The sequence below is a fragment of the Ambystoma mexicanum genome, chromosome 6q, assembly GCF_040938575.1.
Source record: "Ambystoma mexicanum isolate Mex_15411 chromosome 6q, UKY_AmexF1_1, whole genome shotgun sequence".
Taxonomy (NCBI): Eukaryota; Metazoa; Chordata; class Amphibia; order Caudata; family Ambystomatidae; genus Ambystoma; species Ambystoma mexicanum.
Window position 1 is genome coordinate 465,399,118 of NC_090937.1, and position 20,038 is coordinate 465,419,155.

General features: G+C 44.6%; 1 protein-coding gene across 1 annotated transcript in view; it reads left to right on the top strand.

Annotated features, from left to right (window-relative positions):
• The window catches only part of PPA2 (inorganic pyrophosphatase 2), a 1,510,578-nt gene that overhangs the window by 1,133,681 nt on the left and 356,859 nt on the right, over positions 1–20,038 (top strand). The window contains exon 9 of the mRNA XM_069630955.1: positions 6,897–6,982. Within this exon, the coding sequence (XP_069487056.1) occupies positions 6,897–6,982 (86 nt within the window). The remainder of the gene's footprint in view (positions 1–6,896; positions 6,983–20,038) is intronic.

The window sequence follows — 20,038 nt, forward strand, 5'->3', positions numbered from 1 at the left end:
AAGAAGCACCAACGGTTAGTGCACGCAGGAGTGGAGGTAAACCTCATTCATACAACATTTACAAGATAGCGAATAATATCTAGACATTATAACTGACTGACACATATTGTCATTCCTTAGAAAATCGAAGATAAGTGATTTCTGATATTTAGACAACGTGACGTTAAATCTAATGAAAGAACAGATACAGATACGAGAAGAAGGTTGACTATACCAGATAAAGCACACCCGCGAATAGGTGAGTGTATAGAACAGTCAATTCACACGAATATTGAGAATATGTTGAGCTTAACTCTTAGCTTATAAGAGAAACATACATATCGAATTTATCTACCTTTATAGGACAAGATTTTGCACAACCAATCGTCTGGATAGTCGAATTCCCTTGTTACATGCTGCATCATCACACAGGTACTTACAAAATCTTACATGACTAACAGAACTTCGATTGAGTTACACAATACTAATATCATTTATTAATATTATCCACAGATTCTCAGAGAATTGTGCCACGAGATGATGTTTCCATTACCCCACAGTCAAATGATCTTTTTGAAGACGCACAAGACATTTTAGTTGAAAAATGCAATCATGTTTATATTAAATGTAAAATAGACAGCCATTGCATTGCTAAAAATAATTTTGTCAAAAAATTCCTTTATCAAAAGAAACTTAAACATTGTTTTGTTTAAAGTACTTTCATTGAAATTATTCTGTGAAAAATATGATGTATTGCTCCTGAAGAAGAGAGGTTGACTCTCGAAACGCGTAGAGCTCAGGATTAATTTAATTTGAAACTATTGAGTGAATTGAACTCTTATTTTGATTCTTGATTAAAAACATTCTTGATTGTATGTATCCTTGAATATTATTGAAACAATTGTCACAACAAAAATTGGTCACCTAAAGACAAAACTGATTTGAATTACTTAAACTATTTAAATATTGTTTGGAATTTTGATTTCCAATACCAATTGGTGTGCAGGGGACGGGAGTTCCTATTTAACAATATGAACTTTGTTTGTTTCAATAGTTTGCATAGTTTAGTCATACTGTGTTTCCCTACACCTGTGTCCTGAGTAACCTGTCTGCATGACTACTCTTAACCTATCTCACTTTGCAATGGCGGCTTGTCCTGCAAAGCCTTCCTGTATTATACTTGTGCTTGAGAGTGAGTTTTAGAGGATCTCCTTTCGATTGGCATTGTTGTTTCTGGGTGTATGAGGTTCAGTGGCATGCGTCATACAATTTGTGCTTGTGTCTAGCACAATTAAAACCTTGCCTAGTTTTTTTTTTATCATTACTGCCATTGCCTTTGTTGAGTGTTAGGCTACCCAATGCAGGCACACTGTTAACCTTTTACAGTGAGTCCCAAAGTGCGCCTCCTCAAGGTTCTTCTGTCCCTCCTGGGGTGCCAAATATTCATGTCTCAGGTTCTGCTAGCTCCCCTCTCACAAGTATACAGCCACAGTGATGCTATATCATCATTTGTCAGAGTGTGCATGTAAGGGATCCTGCACTGTTAATAATCCCACTGGCCTGCAGTGTCTACAGCTCTGGCAAACCAGTCCACTGATGGAGAGTCCGATAGGCTTATTTCTCGTGCCTCTGTGTGTAACCTGCAACCACAGGCGGTCAGTCGGAAATCAAATAATTATTGTAAAGTAGTGCAGTGGCAAACAACATAGAAGGCTGGCAATGGGGATGGTGCCCCTCAGGTTATCCAAACCGGGATGCCAGCTAGTCTCCATTCCTGACATGTCAGAAACGAGGTTCACCACCCCCCATGTTGTGAGGCAAATACCTCTGTTCTTGGTTCTTAAACTCCTGTTATTATATGTTCTGCCTCCAGGCTTAGCGCCGCATTAATCATTCCAACATTGCCAGTGACTATGCACCTACCGAGATGATGGAATCACCCCTGTAGGCTGCAAATAATTGTTTTACCGATGGGGGCAATTAACGTGTTCTGTTGTCAGGCCATTGCCTCACTCACCAGCCCAGGCTCACACTTGCCATAACTGCAGTGGTAAGCCAACTGTTGTCAGTGAGCATGTTTCAAAGTCTTTCACCTGTCTTTAAGTGAAACCTAGATGAGTAAGAGGTGGCACCTCAAGGAGCTATCACTTGTGAAACTATGCATGCCTCCTCCAGCAAGTAACACCAACATATCAGGTTCCTTTCTTGACACACAATGGGGCAGATTGCTGTTACATGTCACAGTGTAGAATACTTTTTTCAGGAGTCTAGGATCTCTAATGGAGCTTGCTATTTAAGTATCAGTTTTGCATCACAACACACCATGTACAATTACCACCAAAACCTTTTCGCTGAAGCCCTGTTCATGTGCTTTCATAATTTCAGATGTTACTTCTCATAATGAAGTCAATGTTTGAGTTCCCAAAAGAATCCCCCATCTACTTCTTGCCTATCTTGTTAATTCCCTTCAAACATATTAATCAACGTGTCAATCTGACATTTTTCATTTATTTATATTTGAAAAAAATAAGGTTTTCTATCAACATCCCTAAAATCACCCACACCCCCCATATATTCCTAATCATTACCGCTTCTGGGATTGCAGACAGTTAGTTTTAGCCATTGCGACAGGGTTGGGTACCTGCCCTGTGAAGAAGTGCTGGGGACCCCACTCAACCTCGGGTAGGAGCGCTATCAGAGTGTTTGCCAGAGCCAGTCCTGCTCCTGAGGTGGGGAGTGGCAGTTGGGAGAGCACCCAAATGTTCCTTCATCCTGTAACTGCCAAAATGTGGGAAGTGCCACCACTTCCTGCCCCCTACCTGTTCTGCCTATTGCTGGCCACAGCTACCAGAGGTCCCTGAAGTGGAGATCTGACTTCAGAACTTATGGAGGAGCGAGTCAGCCGCAAATGGGAAGTCAGTAGAGCATTGCACCAATTAGACCAGCAACTCAAATGATCTGTGTAATGCAAACACAAAAACTCCAGAGTTGACTTTGTTTGCAACGGGCTCCCTTCACTGAGAGCTGGCGGACCCGCATACTGAAATAGTGCAGGGTTTAAGGCCATTTTATGTATTCTGATGCATGTAACACGGCCCACAGGGAGAAAGAAGGCAGCCATTGGCTCGGACAAACAGTTGACGTGAGGACCAATCGCAGGGGACCAGGAGTATAAAGGAGGGCAGAAAGGGTAGAGAGGATAGCTCAGGGGCAACATGCTCGCCTTGGAAGCAAGACGCACAGAGCAACACAGGTTTGATCCCCCTATCCACGCTTAGAAACCTCTAGGTATTAAGCGCGTTATAAATAACCTATCATATCATATCTTATCATATCAGATGAGGGTGGATTGTTCAGATGGGGTCAAGGGAGGAAAAGGCAGACCAAGAGACCTGGCGGGCTTAGCTTGGAAGAAGATTACAGAGAGCGTGGGCAAGGTGAGATATTGGTTTTGTGGAATGCGTGTAAGGTGAGTCCGTAAGTCTAGGCAAGAGTATTGGTGTGAGTGTTAGTGAAATATAAAGGTGATAAGGAAAGTGAAATTGGGTGGCAGTAGGAGAAGGTGTGGATGGGGTGTAGTGTAATGAGAGGAGAGTACTGGAGTCCAGTGGTAGATAGCACAGTAGTGGGAGGAGAGAGTAGGGGACAGTAGTATGAGGAGAGAGTTGTGGGAGGAGAGCGAGTAGTAACAAATAGAGCAGAGGGTTGTGATAAGGAGCAGAGGCGATAGAGAGCATCTGAGGGATTGAAGGGGGGCAGAAGGGAGAGCTAGTTGTAAGAAGTGCAGGGCAGAGAGGGGGAGAACAGAAAAGGAGACAGGAGATCAGGATAAGGAATACAAGGACATGAGTGGGAAGGACAAGTGGAGCCTGGACAAGTGAAAGGCACTGATTCCAATAGTAAAAACCATTATTGTTTTGTCGTATTCTTGGATAGTATCCATGGTTACAGTCAAAGAGGGAGACATCTAGATAAGGTGTTCGCCTTTATGCCATCACTACCAGCCAGCTACTAGACAGTAGGGGTTACTAATCTCTTGTGACCATTTTGCTGTGTAGGGATACCTGTGCGAGGGGGAACCACCAACGAGAGACGAGAGAGAGAGGGACAGCCCATTCTGAACCCCTTTTAAAGCCTTTTCATAAAAACCCTTGAACGGTCTTCGAAAGGTTGGTGTGCTCGTGAGGCCATCTGTGACACCATTTAGTTTGTTTTATTTGGCAAAACTCCATCATAGATGTCATGCTTTACGGTCACCTTTTTGTAAGGGAACACAACATAAATTGTGCACTGTTTTATCTGTACTATATGATAACTTGACTTTCTTGTTCAAGATGATAAAATGAAGCAGGCCCTTTTTGAGAATTGTTCTTTTCCTTTCTTTTAGCCAGTGTTCTATGTGGATGACCACCACTTCCAGTGTTCACCATTCTGGAAAACATTCGAAGTAAAATGTTGAAGTAATTACTTTGTAGTAAATTACCACAAAGTAATGACTGTCAATGAAATGACATGAAACCCTAGTAAGTGTCTTCTTTGATAAAAGAAGCATGCAAGTTACAGTCAGAAAACAAGCACAACATAGCCAAGATGTTTTCTCAACGAGCTAAGCATCCCTTGCTGACGCTTCCGTGTGACTTGCAGAGGCAAGTTTGAATCCTGGCAGGGACAACCCGGCAATCGCTCGTCCAAGGTCGATAGCATTGAGTAGCATTGAGTTGTGGTAATAGGGTCACCTATTATCAGCACCAAGATGCAATTTATTTTGCTTTGTGCCCTCTGTAAAAATGTATAAATATTAACATCAACTTACACTATAGTGAAAATGAATCACAGAGATAAAGGTTACATAAATGTGCTACTAGATGATTCCAAAATATCTGATGAGATGTCAAATGGAAATCAAAAGGAAAGAAATTCCATGTGGATGTCATTGCTCCCCTGAAACATTTTGCTAATATTTTCAGTTAATGCAAACATGAAGTTTCCCCTTGTAAAATGTTTGTGACACCATGATCCTTGTAAAGCTTTTGACACAAACCATTTGAAACCAAATAGGATAACAGGCCCAGGTGAAATGCCTTCTAGGCTTGACTGGGCAGGTTAGCGATGGCCTCGCCTCATGGGGAAGCCATTTGAGCACGGCTCATATGAGGCTTATGTGGTGGAATATGTGGGCACTCAACACAGCGTTGGCAGCCAATGCATGTTTGAGTCTTTCCCCTCTCCTAAGATTCTTCCCTGCAGTTGTCAGTGCACACATTTGGGGTCTCCTGCAATCAAGAAATGGATGGTCTTCTTTTGGCCAACAACAGTTTTCATAGAGGACATTCATGGAGGTAACAGTGACACTATAATGTTGTTTGCACCATCGAGGTAGTGGATGTACATCAACTTCAAAATGCAACGTCAAAAGCTCCATGTCTGTCTTCAAACACAGTTGTGTGTTTGAGCATAATCATTGACAAATCCCTATCTGGTATGTATGTGCATGTGTACCAAAGTCATGTTGTGTACATCTAGATGCAGCGCTGCAGAGACATTCCATATAGCTGGTACAGGCAATAAGAACATGAATGCAATGATTACATCAGCTGTAACAAAGCATTGTTTGAGTTGTTTGAGATTAAGGACTCGTTGTTGATTCCTTGACATCCAGCCAAATACTGTAGTTTTCACTCCAAAGATATCATTGTTCTGTTGTCTGCAATCTGCACCTCTTCACTTTAACCAGTCCTTTATTACACCTTTTTGCCAATGCAGGTGTGAAAGTCCCTGTATGTACACTTGCTAGTGAGTAACAAAGGTTCCAGGGATACAAGATTGCCATTTTCCTATATCATAAAAAATACATATTTGCGGCCTTCCTACTTGGAAGATATCACCATGTTTTGTACCAGGCAAGAAACACATTTAGCTTTGTCTTCTCCACAGCACTGGGCTGAGCTAGTCTCACTGTCCTAAATGAGAATCACCCACAAGGAATTATTATACAACTATTATTACTAGTGTAAAAGCCACTAGTGTACACTAGCTAAAGTGCATAAAGGAAGACATTTTATATTATGTGGTATATTTAAATGTCATTTATCTTAATGGAAACATGTTTTTATCTCAAAATAATGGATTACAAATATAAAAACAGGGAAGTAGATCGTAAAATAAATTGAAGTAAAAGAAAGTTTAAAGCGTACATGAAGAACATTGATATAATAATACATACAAAGAAATATTACATTGAATAATTATATAATGCATAAGTACATTGTAACTTCATTAACTGCCAAAACCTATATATTTATTTGAAGTATATTTCTTTAAAAACAATGTTTTTAAAACATTTTATTTAATTGTACCACTGTTAAGTAATATATTTCCTGGCTTGGGTATGCAACTTGAAGTATGCTGTTAAAGTGGTATCCCTCTTTTGGGCCTTTTCTGTAGCTAATTGTATGCTATCATTGTTGAAATACACATTTTGTTTACCTGGAAGATAAACCTGAAGTCTTATTATTGTATGCGTAAGGCAACACCTCTCTCTAGCGGTGGCAACAGGCGAAGCAGGCGTATGACGGCTTTGGACAAACTTACATCTGCCCTTTTATTATATGGTATATGATTTGGAAAAACATTTGTAACCTGCCTTATTGCCATTTTGAGTGTACGGCATTCCATTTGGAGAGTCTGTTATTAGTAATAGCTTACAAATATAGCACAAACCACTTAGGATGACTTTACAACTTCAGCTTTGGCATAATTGTGCCAAAATATCACGTATTCGAAATCTTTTGAATTTGATAGGCTGAGGAAAGAAATGCTATTTGTCAACATTTGCACATTTGTGACTTTTTTCTATATATTTACATGTTTCGTGGATTGAACCAGCTATTTCATCATTCTTCTACTCTCCTCCCTAGAAATTTGCTCAAGCGATTATCAGCACTACACATCAATACTGGAAAAATCTGATTCAGAAAAAGATTGATGGAGGTTCGATAAATTGGTATGTAATATTGTAACAATATCATATATTTTTTTAATGATATGAGATTGCAGTAAAATTAAGAATCCAGGTGCATGATTTTACAACTTTTTTACTTCTATGGAGTGATGATGGCCTCGTTATATGGTGTTGAGTAAACATATTTTTTGCGCTTGGGGTTGTTGCAAAACCGTTTAGTACATTTTGGGTTTGATATTCATGTGAACATTTCTGTAAGCAAGAAGGTTCCACTCCAATTGAAAGCAGTTGAACTATCACATGAAATTTGTTCTAGCCTTTTTAATCGAGATTTGTAAGTTCGAAACTGACATACTTACTGAAACATAGTAGAAAATAGGGCCGAATGAAACCTAGTCTATACACATCAAGACACCACCAGCCAGTAGTTTGTGCTCTTGATAATGACATATGCTCAGTGAATATAAACCCTAACTTCACAAGTCCCGTTTTAAAGGAACATAGAAAGCTCCTGAGGTTTGTTGATTGGGGACAGAACTAATATTTAAATACCCGTATTGCTCGTCTAAAAGCTTCCCCAAAGATTTATAATAAAGGCATTGCAGTCTGGGATTCTTCTCTACCATGACCTACTGTAAATGAGAATCTGATCAATGCTAAACACCTAACGCTGACCTCTCAATACTATCTTGAACACCTTCCACAACCTTGGATTTATTTTCACTTAGCCAAAATCTATTGTACAACACTCTTACATGGGATTTGTAAAAGTGGTCCTGAATGCAAGAGTAGGCACACACTTTCTTTACTTGGGTAGGGGATTACATGATCAGATAAATGTACTTTCCCTTCTAACCTTGCTCAACATACTTTCCTTTTTGCTCCCAATACCAGGCTGAGAATACTCCAAATCCAGCTGTCATTTCAATAGGATAAACAAAAGGATCTTGAGGGCATTCGTCTAGACCTGATATTCTTCTGAATGCTCCCATGGTAGTCTCAGGATTTCAACTTGTTTAGTTTTCTTCCTTTACAGTGCCCATATCTGTGAACATCTTTCATCACCACCTCCTCTGAGTGCAACCAGCAAACGGTATAATCAGACTATCTATGAACTCTGATGTGCCTTTTCTTATTCACTTGAGACCAGTCATCAGTAGCTAAATTCTAGGTGTTCAGGCATATACTGACTACATTGCCACCATGTTCTAGCACAACACATGAAGAGGGGCACATTTAATTCCTTTCTCTTGGGTCTAAATGGAGTTTGTGGAGTGAGTCCACAAAGGATTCCATTGTTGAAGTCTTTACTGCATTGTTAATCTTTCAAAATGAAACTGAAACCGGTAAGCAGCTGTCTGGCTTGTGTTGAACCACTGCCTGCAAGACAAAGACCTCTTTCTAGGAGCTAAAGGCTTGCATTTGGGCTAATTTGCATACCCATAATGCTTTGCTCATGTGACGGAACTAGAAGTGATTTTCCCAGTGATGGTTTCTGGATGGCAACTGTGACTTGGGTCAAATTGCGTATTGTACTTTCAAAATCACGCTTCATAGTTTTGATAGTCAGCGTGAGGAGACACTGAAAAGCAAAAGGGAACAACCCTTTGATCAGACTGCACTTGGGACAATGATGCTGATCCAGAGACTACATGCTAGTTATGGTGGCCCATCTCTTTGCTTCTAAAAAGTATGAATTCCTGTGCTACTGTGGATGAAAGTAAAAACAGAAAGGGTCAAGCCGTGTATGATCCCAGATAAACCACGAGAAAGGGGCTGGTGATGGGCCCACCTGGCTAGCCAAACAAACCAAACTGTCAAGAATTCTGGAATTCAGCGAATTCTTGATCTTAGAGAGCATGTGCCCAAAGATCGTACTTCGTCTTTGTAGTGGTAGTGCTTAAAAAATACAAATTCAGCACCTTTTAGCCGAAATGTCAATTGATCCAGAAGGAATAGAATGGACATGTCTGATATAGTGACACGTTTTTAAGTGTTTTGCTTGAATGTTTATTGTCTTTGTTCATTTGAAGGTTTTGTTTATAAATACCCTAAAAAATAAACTGAGTAGTTTAGGCTTTACTGTAGAAAGTGACGCGTAGTACCAATTGCAGACCTCCAGTAAAGCTTTGAGGGGTCATTCTGTTCTGTCCTTTCGTAGACAGGCGACACACCACCAGTTCCTATCATCAGTGGGTGATGGAACCTGGGACAGTTATATCTGCTTTCTGTCTCTGTTGCTGGTCTCATTGCACTTAGTTATCTTTCAGGAGCTGTGTCTGTATTTTTCAAAAAATGTGTGTGGGTTGTTTTGCCCTGTTTGTGGTAGGTACATGGTAGTACAGATCATCTGGCAATTTGTCCTTTTCCAGACATCAGATGTCGGTATAGTAGCAGGGCAAAGGAGTAGCCGGAGAACCATGTCATGGCAAGACATCAGTATTTAGGAAGCATCAAGCATAGGAACATCTTTTAAGTCTATTTAAAGAATATTTCCATAATCTGGAAACGAGAGGTCAAATGAACAAATATAGGTCTTGACCTTCTGGGACATTACCATGCAGGCAGTTGCAAGTGATTGAAGTAGAATAAGATTCAAGTCCTGGCTAAGACATCGAACTACTAAGTCATTGCCCTTGGTCACGTAACGTGACTGGGGCTTTTATATTAATCTGTCTATAACTACTCTTTATTTATATGTGTGCATGCTTAGTTAGAGCAAATCACAGCTCTGGATGCCATAAAATTGCAATGGCTGCAATTATTCTGGATTTTGCCTTTCAGCTCCTGAGCGAAAACGACCACTGCCAAGCCATCTGAATCTGGCAAGAACATTGCTCCTTTTTATCTTGAATATGTATTGCTACGCAATGATAAGCAGGTTTCCTTTCAAGCCCACGTATGGGAAACTTGGGGGAGGGGAGATAGTGATTAAAGGCCAAGTCTGGGATTGTTGTCCGATTGGATGTAGTGAAGAATGTGGAGGTAGATGGATTAGAAAGCTCCCACCCTGGCCCTCACAAAATATTGAATGATCTCCAGTTTCTCAGTTGATATTCCGTACTAGGGTGTAAACCCTGTCCAACCTCTTTGCTGCCAGAGATAGCTCTAGCAAAGCATGTCTTTTTAAAAAAAAAAAAATATTGGGTTTTTAACAATACAACAATTATTATCATCAGTGCGCCTTTTGAGATATCTTGAATGTCCCCCCTCCCTCCCAACTCTCCGAAGACCACAATTTTTCCGTCTTCAGTTCAGCCTTCGCTGGATGTCCTTCATGGGCTGCCTATGTCGTCAGCGGAAGAAGCTTCCTCTCTTGGATGAAATAATGACACCGTGAGCGCCACCCTTTGGTGCAGGTCTTCACTAGTGTCCAGTTTCTGTTCTCGTAGCGCATTCTCCCATGCCCCAGTTTCTGCCGTAGTCCACTTTCGGAGGTCCTCCCACCACTGTGTTGCGCTAGGGATTTTGGGGCTTTTCCACCCCATAACGATGCGTCTCTTCACTATAATGTACATCAGGTCCATGAGCCTGTTCAGAGGTTTGTTTTTCCTGCTTTTTTTATATCTGCCCAGGACGCGCGCCTTTGGTGACTGTACATCCAAGGTGAAGTCTTCCTCAGCCACCCTTGCAGCGATTTGTGACCAAAAGGATTGTATTGTCTGGCATCCCCAAAACATGTGCATTATCCCCACGTGGGGTTTGTTTGTTTGCGTTCTGGGCATTCTATGGTTCTCGCACCCTTAAGAGATTACCTCAGATTTGAGGGATGCTCTGTTAATGATATAGAACTGCATAAGTTGCAGTCGGGTGTGTCTGGATACTTTTTTGTGATAGTGTGTTATGGATTCCCATTCCTTATCCTCGAATTGCAGGCCTAGCTCCTGTTCCCATTTCTCTTTGCAATTGAGGTTTAGCTTAGTTGTGCTGTCTAACAATGTTTCGTAGAGCCTCGAGGTTTCGTGTCCTCCCTCGGCGGCGTTCAGCATATTTTCAATGGCTTTGTGCCCTGTTTCAAGGTTCTCAGCCTCTGGCCAGCGGTCCATGAGCCTTCTTACCATGCTCTGTGGAGTAGGAACTGCCCTATTGGTACTCCCGAGGTCTCATGTAACTCTGCGAATGTTAAGATGCCCTGGTCGTCCACCAGGTCACCCAGGATGGCGACTCTGCAGAGTTCCCATGTGTTTCTTATCTCTTTCAGGCCCCCGGGTCTGTTCGTCATAATAGCAGCTATCGGGATCTGAGGGGAACATGGGTTGTTTGTCTTTATGGTCTTGCAAGCTCGTTTCCAGATCTGGATCCCTAGTTTCATTAAGTATGGGTTGTGTTGTGTCGCGCTTGCTGGGGTCCAGAATAAGTCCCTGAGTGGCATGTTGGGATAGCCGGTTGTAGGAGTCAGGTGTCCGTTGTGGTTTCATCTGCCATCCATTGTATTACGTGTTTCAGTTGGCCTGCTAAGTAATATAGTTTGAAGTTGGGGATTTTCAGGCCTCACTTGTCGTAGGGTCTCTGTAATAATTCTAGATAAACTCTATGCCTCCCTCTTTGCCATAGGAATCTTCTGCAGAGTTTGTTTGAGTCTTTGAAGAACTGTGGGGGGATGTAGAATGGGACGTTGGTGAAGAAGTGTAGGAGTCGTGGCAACGCCACCATTTTAAGGAGCCCAGCTCTTCCTGCCACTGAGAGTGGGAGTCCACCCCAGAAGTCCATTGATTTTTCTAGACTATCTTTAGCTCTCACTGTGTTCAAGGTGTGTTCGGTCTTAGGGTTTCGGTGGATGGTAATATCCAGATATTTGAAGGAGGTGGTCTCCCACTTAAAGGTCATGGTTGGGAGACTTTCTTCTCTGGCCTCGCTTAGAGCTGCTAGGGGAAAGAGGCACGACTTATCGTGATTAATTTGTATCCCCATGTATCTATGGAACCCGTCTAAAGTCTCCAGTATGTACAGCAATATGTGTTCTGGATTGTTTAGGTATAGGAGCGTGTCGTCTGCATACATAGAGACCAGATGGGTCACTCATCTATCACTATGCCCCCATCCGAGTACTCCTGCCGTAGGTATGCTGCTACAGGTTCAATGGCTATGATGTACAACATGGGGGAAAGGGGACATCCCTGTCGCGTGCCCCTGTAGAGGTGCCATTTGTCCGAGTAAGTATTGTTTGTGCGTACCCTGGCCGTGGGGTCAGTATATATGAGTTTGGTCCACTTTAAGAAGGCCGCCCTATTCCCATTTTGGTCATGGTGGCGTGCAGCCAGTTCCACCGGATTGAATCGAATGCCTTAGTGGCATCAAAGGACGCGACTGCGCATTTCTCAGGCCTGCCCTTGGTACTGTATATGACGTAGTGTAATTTGCGTAGGTTCTCTGTAATGGTTCGGCACGGTAAAATAGCCCGTCTGATCGTGGTGGATCAGTAGCGGGACCGCTTTCTGCAGCCTCCTCGCCAGCAGCGCTGTCAGGATCTTGTTGTCTGCGTTTAGCATAGATAGGGGCCTGTATGAGGAGCTCTCTTCTCCATCCTTGCCAGCTTTTAGTAGTGGGATAATTACGGCTTCTCTCATGGTGTCTGGAAGGGTGCCCGTTTCGTATGCTTCGTTAAACACTTGGGCTAGGAGAGGTGCCAGTGCATCCTCATATGTTTTATAAAACTCCACCGGTAGCCCGTCAGTTCCAGGAGCCTTTCCAGACGGCAGGGATCTGATGGTGGCCGTAACCTCATCTGGGGTGATGGGCTCATCCAGGGCCTCTGCCATTTGCGCGTCTAGTTTGGGTAGCCTGATGATGTCCAAGACATCCTCTATTTCGGTATCTGTGGGCGACCGGGGGATTGGTATAGAGGGCCTGATAGAACCCAGTGTACGCCAAGTTTATCGCATACTACTGTGCCGTCTGGTCTGCGGACCTGGCAGATGGGCTTTCTGGGGGCTTCCCGTTTGTAGAGCCAGGCTAGAAGCTTCCCTGGTTTGTCATCGAGGGCGTGACTCCTTTCAATGTGTTTTGTATAGCTGAGTTGCCCTAGTTTTTCCCAGTGCACTAAGCAGGCTTGTCTAAGCTCTACCACGTTTTGTATGTGATCTGGGTCCGAGGAGGCCTTGGCTTCTAATTCCATCAGCTCTTCCTCAGTACGTGCTAGTGAGGTCACTATGGACTTCTGAGCTCCGCCTAAAGCTGCAATCATTTCCCCCCTCATAACCACTTTGTACGCCTCACATGCTGTGCTAATGCTTTGCACGCTATTTTCATTTATTTGCCAGAAGTCCAGTGTGCTCTTCCTGATCAGTTCGCGGAAGGCCTCGTCCATCAGGGCTTCGCCTCTAAGTCTCCACGTGGGCGCGGAGGGCTCTGAGGGCGAGCACCATCCAAGTGGTTGATAGTGGAGAGTGGTCTGACAACACTCTGGTCAGGTAGTGTGTGTCCCCAAACGAGGCCTGTTGCTCTTCGCTTGCGAATATATAGTCTAATCTAGTGTGTACAGCACGTGGGGGTGAATAGAAGAAATACTCTCGTTTCTCGGGCTGCTGCTCCCTCCATAAGTCTCTAAGCGCGAATTGCTGTGTTAGTGCCATCAATATTTTGGCTGGCGGGGAAGGGCGGGTGTGTTTTGTATCTGATCTGTCTTTACGGGGGGTCTAGGGTGCAATTGTGATCTCCCCCCCATCTTGCGAATGTGGAGTATGCAGAGCCTATCAGTGTCCCTCTCCAGATTTTGGCTAGTGCTGCCAGCTTTTGTGCATCCAGATGGGTCTCCTCCAGGAGGGCGATACCGACCTTGCTTCGTTTTATGAATGTGTGGATTCGGCGTTGCTTGACGTAGCTATTCATTCCTCTGACATTCCATGTCATGATTCTGATTTTGTCAGCCATGGATTTTGTGTGGGCAAAAGTTCAACAGATCCTCTTTCGGTTCCGGCGGCTTTCGATGCTCTGGTTGGTCTTGGTTTTTCTGTATATAATTCCCCAACTAAAGTGCCAACTCCCGGGTTCCCTCCCCCCCAAAACTTTAAACTCCCCTGTAACAGAACCTGTCCAGCGAGGTTTCTACCGTTCTGACTACCCCGTTTCCGCTCCATTTGACCTCTTAGAGGTCTCTTGGTGCCCTACGGGCGGGTTCAATATACCCAAACTACTTCTGGGGGCAGAAGAAGTCCGCTTTGGCTGCATCACGTTAGGAGCAGTCCGTCTTCAGTATGGCTCCTATTAGGATCTGTCTTGCTGCATTAGGATGTGAGTTTTGCTTTTTTCGTGTGTGCCTTGCCCAATTGCTGACTTATGATGGTCTCTTAGGTTGTGGATTGCCGTGGTTTGCGGTCTTTCGCTTCAAGGTCAGGGATCTGCTCCCCGTCAATCCACCATCTGGCTTCCGCTGGCATATCGAACAGGTGCGCTTTGTTGTTATGCAGTACTTTCAGTCTTGCTGGATATAGAAGGATGTAGCACAAGCCTGCATTTTTCAATCTTGCTTTGGTGAAAATGAATTGGGCTCTTTTCATTTGGACTTGGAAAGTGAAGTCAGGATATATGGCTATCATCGCTGAGTTTCTTTGTATGCAGCCGCCTGATCTCGAGAAGGCTAGGATTGTCTCCCTGTCTCTGTAGTTGAGCATCTTTGCAATTATTAGCCTGGGTGGGGTGCTCGGGGGCGGCCGTTTGGTGAGGGATCGATTCCTAGTTTGTGGGGTCGTTTCCTTCAATGCCCTCTGGCAGGCCTAAAATTCTAATGTTATATCGGCGCGCCCGCCGTTCGGCCTCCTCAGCCCCATCTTTCAGGTTTTTCACCTTCTGCGCCAGTTCGTCGACATCCTTCAGAAGCTGTGTTTTGGTCTCAGTGTTTTCTCGAACCTGGGTTTCGAGCACTTCGGTTCTACCCGCAAAAGTGCGGACGTCTTGTCACAATAGGTTCAGGTCAATTGCCACTGCATCTATTTTATTTTCCATTGTCGTTTGGAGCGTTTTTATGGCCTTCAGGATCTGCGAGTTACCTGGTTCTGCTGTCATTTCTGGAGGCTCGGGCCGCGTTGTCGTGGAGCCCGTGGTGCTGATGTCTGGTCTTGTTGATCCTCCAGCCGTATAGGTCTCCATGTAGTCTGTTTCTGTTTGCCTCTTGCTCCTTTTGTGGACATTACACCGTGGGGGTTCTTTGCTGCTGCCAAAGGCAGCCCAGCATCAATCAGGCCCGCCGTGTGAAGGCCCAGTGGGGCTAGCAGTAATTTTTGTGAGGCCGTCCTGTGCAATGTTAGGTTCAGCGCCACCCGTCTGTACCCTTGGCGGTGGCGCACAGTGTGCCGTTTGTGCCTATTGCGCACAGTTCCAGGCCTTGCTCCACCCGAGGCCCCGGCCTCTGTGTCTCCATGGTAGGGGGGCTGCTCGCCTCCTGGTTGAAATGGACACGGCTAACCCGGCTGGGTCCCCCCTCCCGCTGGCTCCTCACCTTATGTCCTCTTTGTGTTCTGCTGGGCGCTCCCGCGTGCAGGCTCCGGGCTCTTGTTTTGCCTCACCTCGCAGGCCTCCCTCTGTCCTGGTCCACCGCATCAGGTCCGTGTGCTTCTCTCCTTCGCGCTGGGGTCAGTCTCATTCAGGTCGCCGCCTTGCCGCCTCTTCCAGGGTCCCTCACGTCGCAGCAGGTGGTGCTCGCAGCGATCGGAATGTGGCGCTTCTGCCACCAGACGGATTGCTCAGGGCCAGTCTTTGTGCGGGACTCAGGGGCGCCGGGCCGCAGGGCCGGCCGGCGTCTCTGGGCACGAACCTCTCATCAGCCCGGTCTCGGGCGGACATGCCTCGCTCAGCTCTCCGGCTACCCCTCAGGGTCCCACCAATGCTCCCCAGACCCTCGGGGCACGCCTGGCCTCGGCTCGATGGATCGGGTCCCTGTGCTCTACGCCGCGTCAGCCGTTCATGCAGACTCACTATTCTGGGAGGCTCATATTCCACTGAAAGTAAACCTTTGCTGCATCAGTCATTGTTCATGTGTGAGACATTTCCCCTAAGACCATCACTGCTAGAGCTCCAAACAAATGGAATTCCATTTCTTCATGTAACTTTAAATCTACTGCTTTGAGAACATATCAGAAGCGCATTCTTGCGCACTAGTTTTTATCATAATTTAGATTGCACCTGTATTGTCCAGTAGCTGAATTAACCTTTCTTATTTCTCTTTTGTTATTATTTTCCTGTTCTCTTTTATGTTTGTTTGTGGTGTTACATTTTTCAAATGTAATGTAACTTTACTTACTTTGTGCAGCGCTCTTATGGCTATGATTCAAATGTGTGCTTTAGAGTACCGATATGGGGACTGGAATCTCGTCTATGGGGTCCTTGGAATCTTGTAAGCAAGCATTTGGAAATAGCTGACATGCAACTCTTAGGCCTTAGAACAGGGGACAGCTATTGGCCATGTGTTTTCTTGCATGTACAGTTGAATTTGTTCAGTGTTTTTAAACAAAGCATTGTGGTACATCATGCACATTCATCCTATAGTCTAATGGCACCCTCTTGGATATCTCCCTTAATCAGTTCTTACTGCCAAGATGAAGATATGTTGTACAGGCTGGCTGTCAGAAGAGCTTTTAAGTAATTTTGGAGAGAACCAAACTGACTACCAGTTCATCTATGTTCTTAACTGGTGAACAGTAGGCTTTTCATGTAGTTCTCATCAAATGGCATCCCATTAGAAAAGTAATAGATGAAGGATAGGTGGAGTGCCATCACTACAGTTAAAAATAAAACCATGGACCTTGTGTTTAAAGTAAAATATAAGAATTAAATAGGCTGAATGTTACCTCTGAAAAAGAATAAAATATACCTATATTGATGGGGCAAGCAGGGATGAACATGCAATGTAAAAATACAGGATGCAAGAGAAGGGCAAGAGCACTATTTGAAGTTTGAAGTGTTTAAGGCCATTTTCTGCCATACTTGTTTCAAATGAAGCAAGGTTTTGGCGCCTCCACATTACGTGATATTGCAATAGTTGAGCAAACACATTTCTGTAATGGTCTGACTCGCAAACATAACAGTAGAAACTAAAAGGTACAACTCTAATTTGACCTCTGTACTATTAGAAAATTGGAGGACTGCCTTAGCTGCACTTTGATTACCTGTTACCATTACTTTTATAGAAGCTGTCATAAAGCTGAATGCGATGCACTGTGCACCAGTACCTCAGGATACTTTTGACAGACACATTTTATTCACAACCAACCCTTCCACCCGTTCCCAAACAGACCCAGACCAATTTACAGTGGTGTATCAGTCTCTATCCTGAGGCTTTCCAATACTGTGCTCCATTGTGTCCCTCAACTCTCCTGGCATTGCATTTTATGGTTTCCCACATCCTCCTTCCGTTTCTTTGATCTCCTCCCTCAGTTTCGGGCCTAAGGATTTCCAGTGCCATTCTTCTCTGTGGTAATTATTTCCCTTGGACTACTCTTGTAAATGTTGTGGGGTTTCTTCCAGCAGCTGCTGCCATAGAGGGAACTTCTAGCCAAGGCGCAGAAGGACCCCATGGGCAGTTCTTCAACCACCATCTGTATTTGATTGAGTAGGGCCTTGTCCCTTTCCTCTATCATATGCTCTCTATCCTGAGCATGTCCCTCCTCAATGTTTCTCCTTCCCCTAATGGGTCAGACCCTTTCATATCCAGGTGTTTCTCCTCCCCCTACCTTAGGCCCATGTGGCTTCCTTGAACCTTGCTGTGCTGTCTAGGTAGTTGCTTCAGCTGTTCTTCTCAAATCTCCTGCGTGTGGTTCTCTACCACCTTCAACTAAGCTTCTGAAACCTCTTCCTGCTGTTCACTAACCTTCTCCAGACATGCCCACTCCTCCATGCCTCCTGCCTTTCACCAACCTCCTTGAGATGTTCGCCCTCCTCCTCCTTCTCTCCTTCTGCCACCTCCTCCTCCTAAACTTTCCAATCTTTTCTGCAAACTCTTGCCACCTTTTCAATATCACCAACGTTCACCTACTGACCGTCACAACCATCGCTAAACTCATACACTGTCAGCCAGAGAGCCCAGGTTTATGTATGCCTTTCACCCCTCCCCTGAGGTTGGGCTCTCTGTAAGGGTCTGTGCTGTCAGTCTAAAAATCGAATTCGAGACCGCAAACGTATTTCGGTGGCCGTGGGCCAACGTCTCATGCACGATATGACACAATATAGGTTTTAGAGTGTTCTAATGAACAGCCATTTTGATGTACCAAGAATCGCCATTTTGTTTTTTAACCATTGCTCATTGCTTTCTGTTCCTATTGCTTCGCAGTATATTTTTCGCTTACACTGCTCGACTGAGGAACAATGCTGTCTGTATATGAAAAGGACAAGGCCACAGGGCCGAGAGGATAACAAGAGTTTCGCTGAAACACAAACGTAGGCAGCGCCAGGAAGAATGCCCGGCTCCCTCCTTAATGTAGCCTTGAAGCAGAGCCGCAGGGCATTTAATCATTTCACAGCTGCCAGCCAGTCTCGTTATATGGTAGAATATGTTAGAATAATACTGCTAAAGGCTTGAATTATGCTTTTCTAACGGCCCCCCTTTGCTGAGCCCGCTAAGAGCATGTCGGCTCCCAGGACGCGAATAGCACCTGATAGATAGCATGGTCCGGAATGTAACCCCCTCTACATGTAGCTCGCTTCCAAGAACAGAAGCGCCATGTTCTATTCAATAACCAAAAGATGCCTACGCACTCACAAATTGCAAATTGTTACTAGAATAGATGTTTGAAGGTGTTATAGTGGCCGGATATGCCCATCGTCACACCAAGTTCAAAGAAACCCAATGAAGGGGGGTGTTAACCATGACATAGCTGATTGTTTGATATGCATTTTGTATATATGTAACTGATGTACGTAATTCGCTCTCTTGCATCCCACGAGGTCTAGAGATACACGTTGCGGGGCATCGAGACCGAGTTGGCCAACTGAGACTTTTGCTTTGCAATAAAACCCTAGCTTTGGGAATACAACCTCGTGTTTGGCGTCTCTATCGTGTGTGGTGACTCGCCTTGTTTCCATAGACGTCAGGGTCCCCTAGGGGCCCCTTTCAAGATGGCGCCCGAATAGGGTCCTCCCCCACTTGTTCCTTCGCGTAAACGTTGCAATTGAGAAAGGCAGAGAACGGCGAGGATGGGACAATCGAGCCGGGATCAAGAGGTGTTCGGGGCGCCTGTAAAAGTGATGAGAGACTCCTTTGCAGATCTGCACACATCTGATCGATGTGCCTGGCTAGAGAACAAGGAGGCGAGGGTCCCGAAACGAGGCGGAAGCCAAGAAACGCAGACACAACGTCCTTTGGTGCTTCAGTATACAGACGACTTCATTTATCAGGTGAGTCATTCCCCGATTCATAGCATCCTGATATTGGTTGAGAGTTGACTTTGCAAATTCAAATGCCCTAGGTAAGGTTGATTAACCAAGGGGAAGGTTGAAACATGCCTGGGGTTTGTCCACCTTAGCAGGTTTTTTCCGCTGTGGTAGACAATCTTTGGAAGATGGCCAAATTGTACCACCTGGGGGAACGCCTGCGTATGAGATGTATGTGAAGAATGGATTGGGTGCGATAATATTCTGTGAGACTTGGCATAGGCAAACCAGAAAGCAACAAGACCACCAGTGGCCGATTAATGGTAGTTTTGAGATGGCGAGGATAGATAACTTGGAAGGGGTGTTGATAAGAAATAAAGCGCGCCCTGCGGCATTTGAAACTATTAAAGACTGGAGAAAGGAAGCAATGCTCCGATTTAAAAGCAGAGCAAAGCACGCGCGCAGGCTTAAATCAAAAGGTGAGGTAGCGGAAGAAAAAGAAGAGGAGTAGTGGACTGAGAGTCTAAGAAGGGCAGGCAGGCGTGACCAGTTGAATATAGAAAAGATATACCCACAACGAGAATTACACATGACCGATGAATTGATAGAAAATATATTGCCTCATACAAAACAAGGCCCAAGATCAGAAGAAAGACCAGATACGTTAGTAACTATTGCCCAGAACCCACCCGTAGCTCAAGCTCCCCCTCCGGTAGCTCAAGCCCTCCCACAGCCACAGACCGCACACGTAACACTTCCTACTACCCAACCAGGCCCACAACAGACATTCGCTGTTCC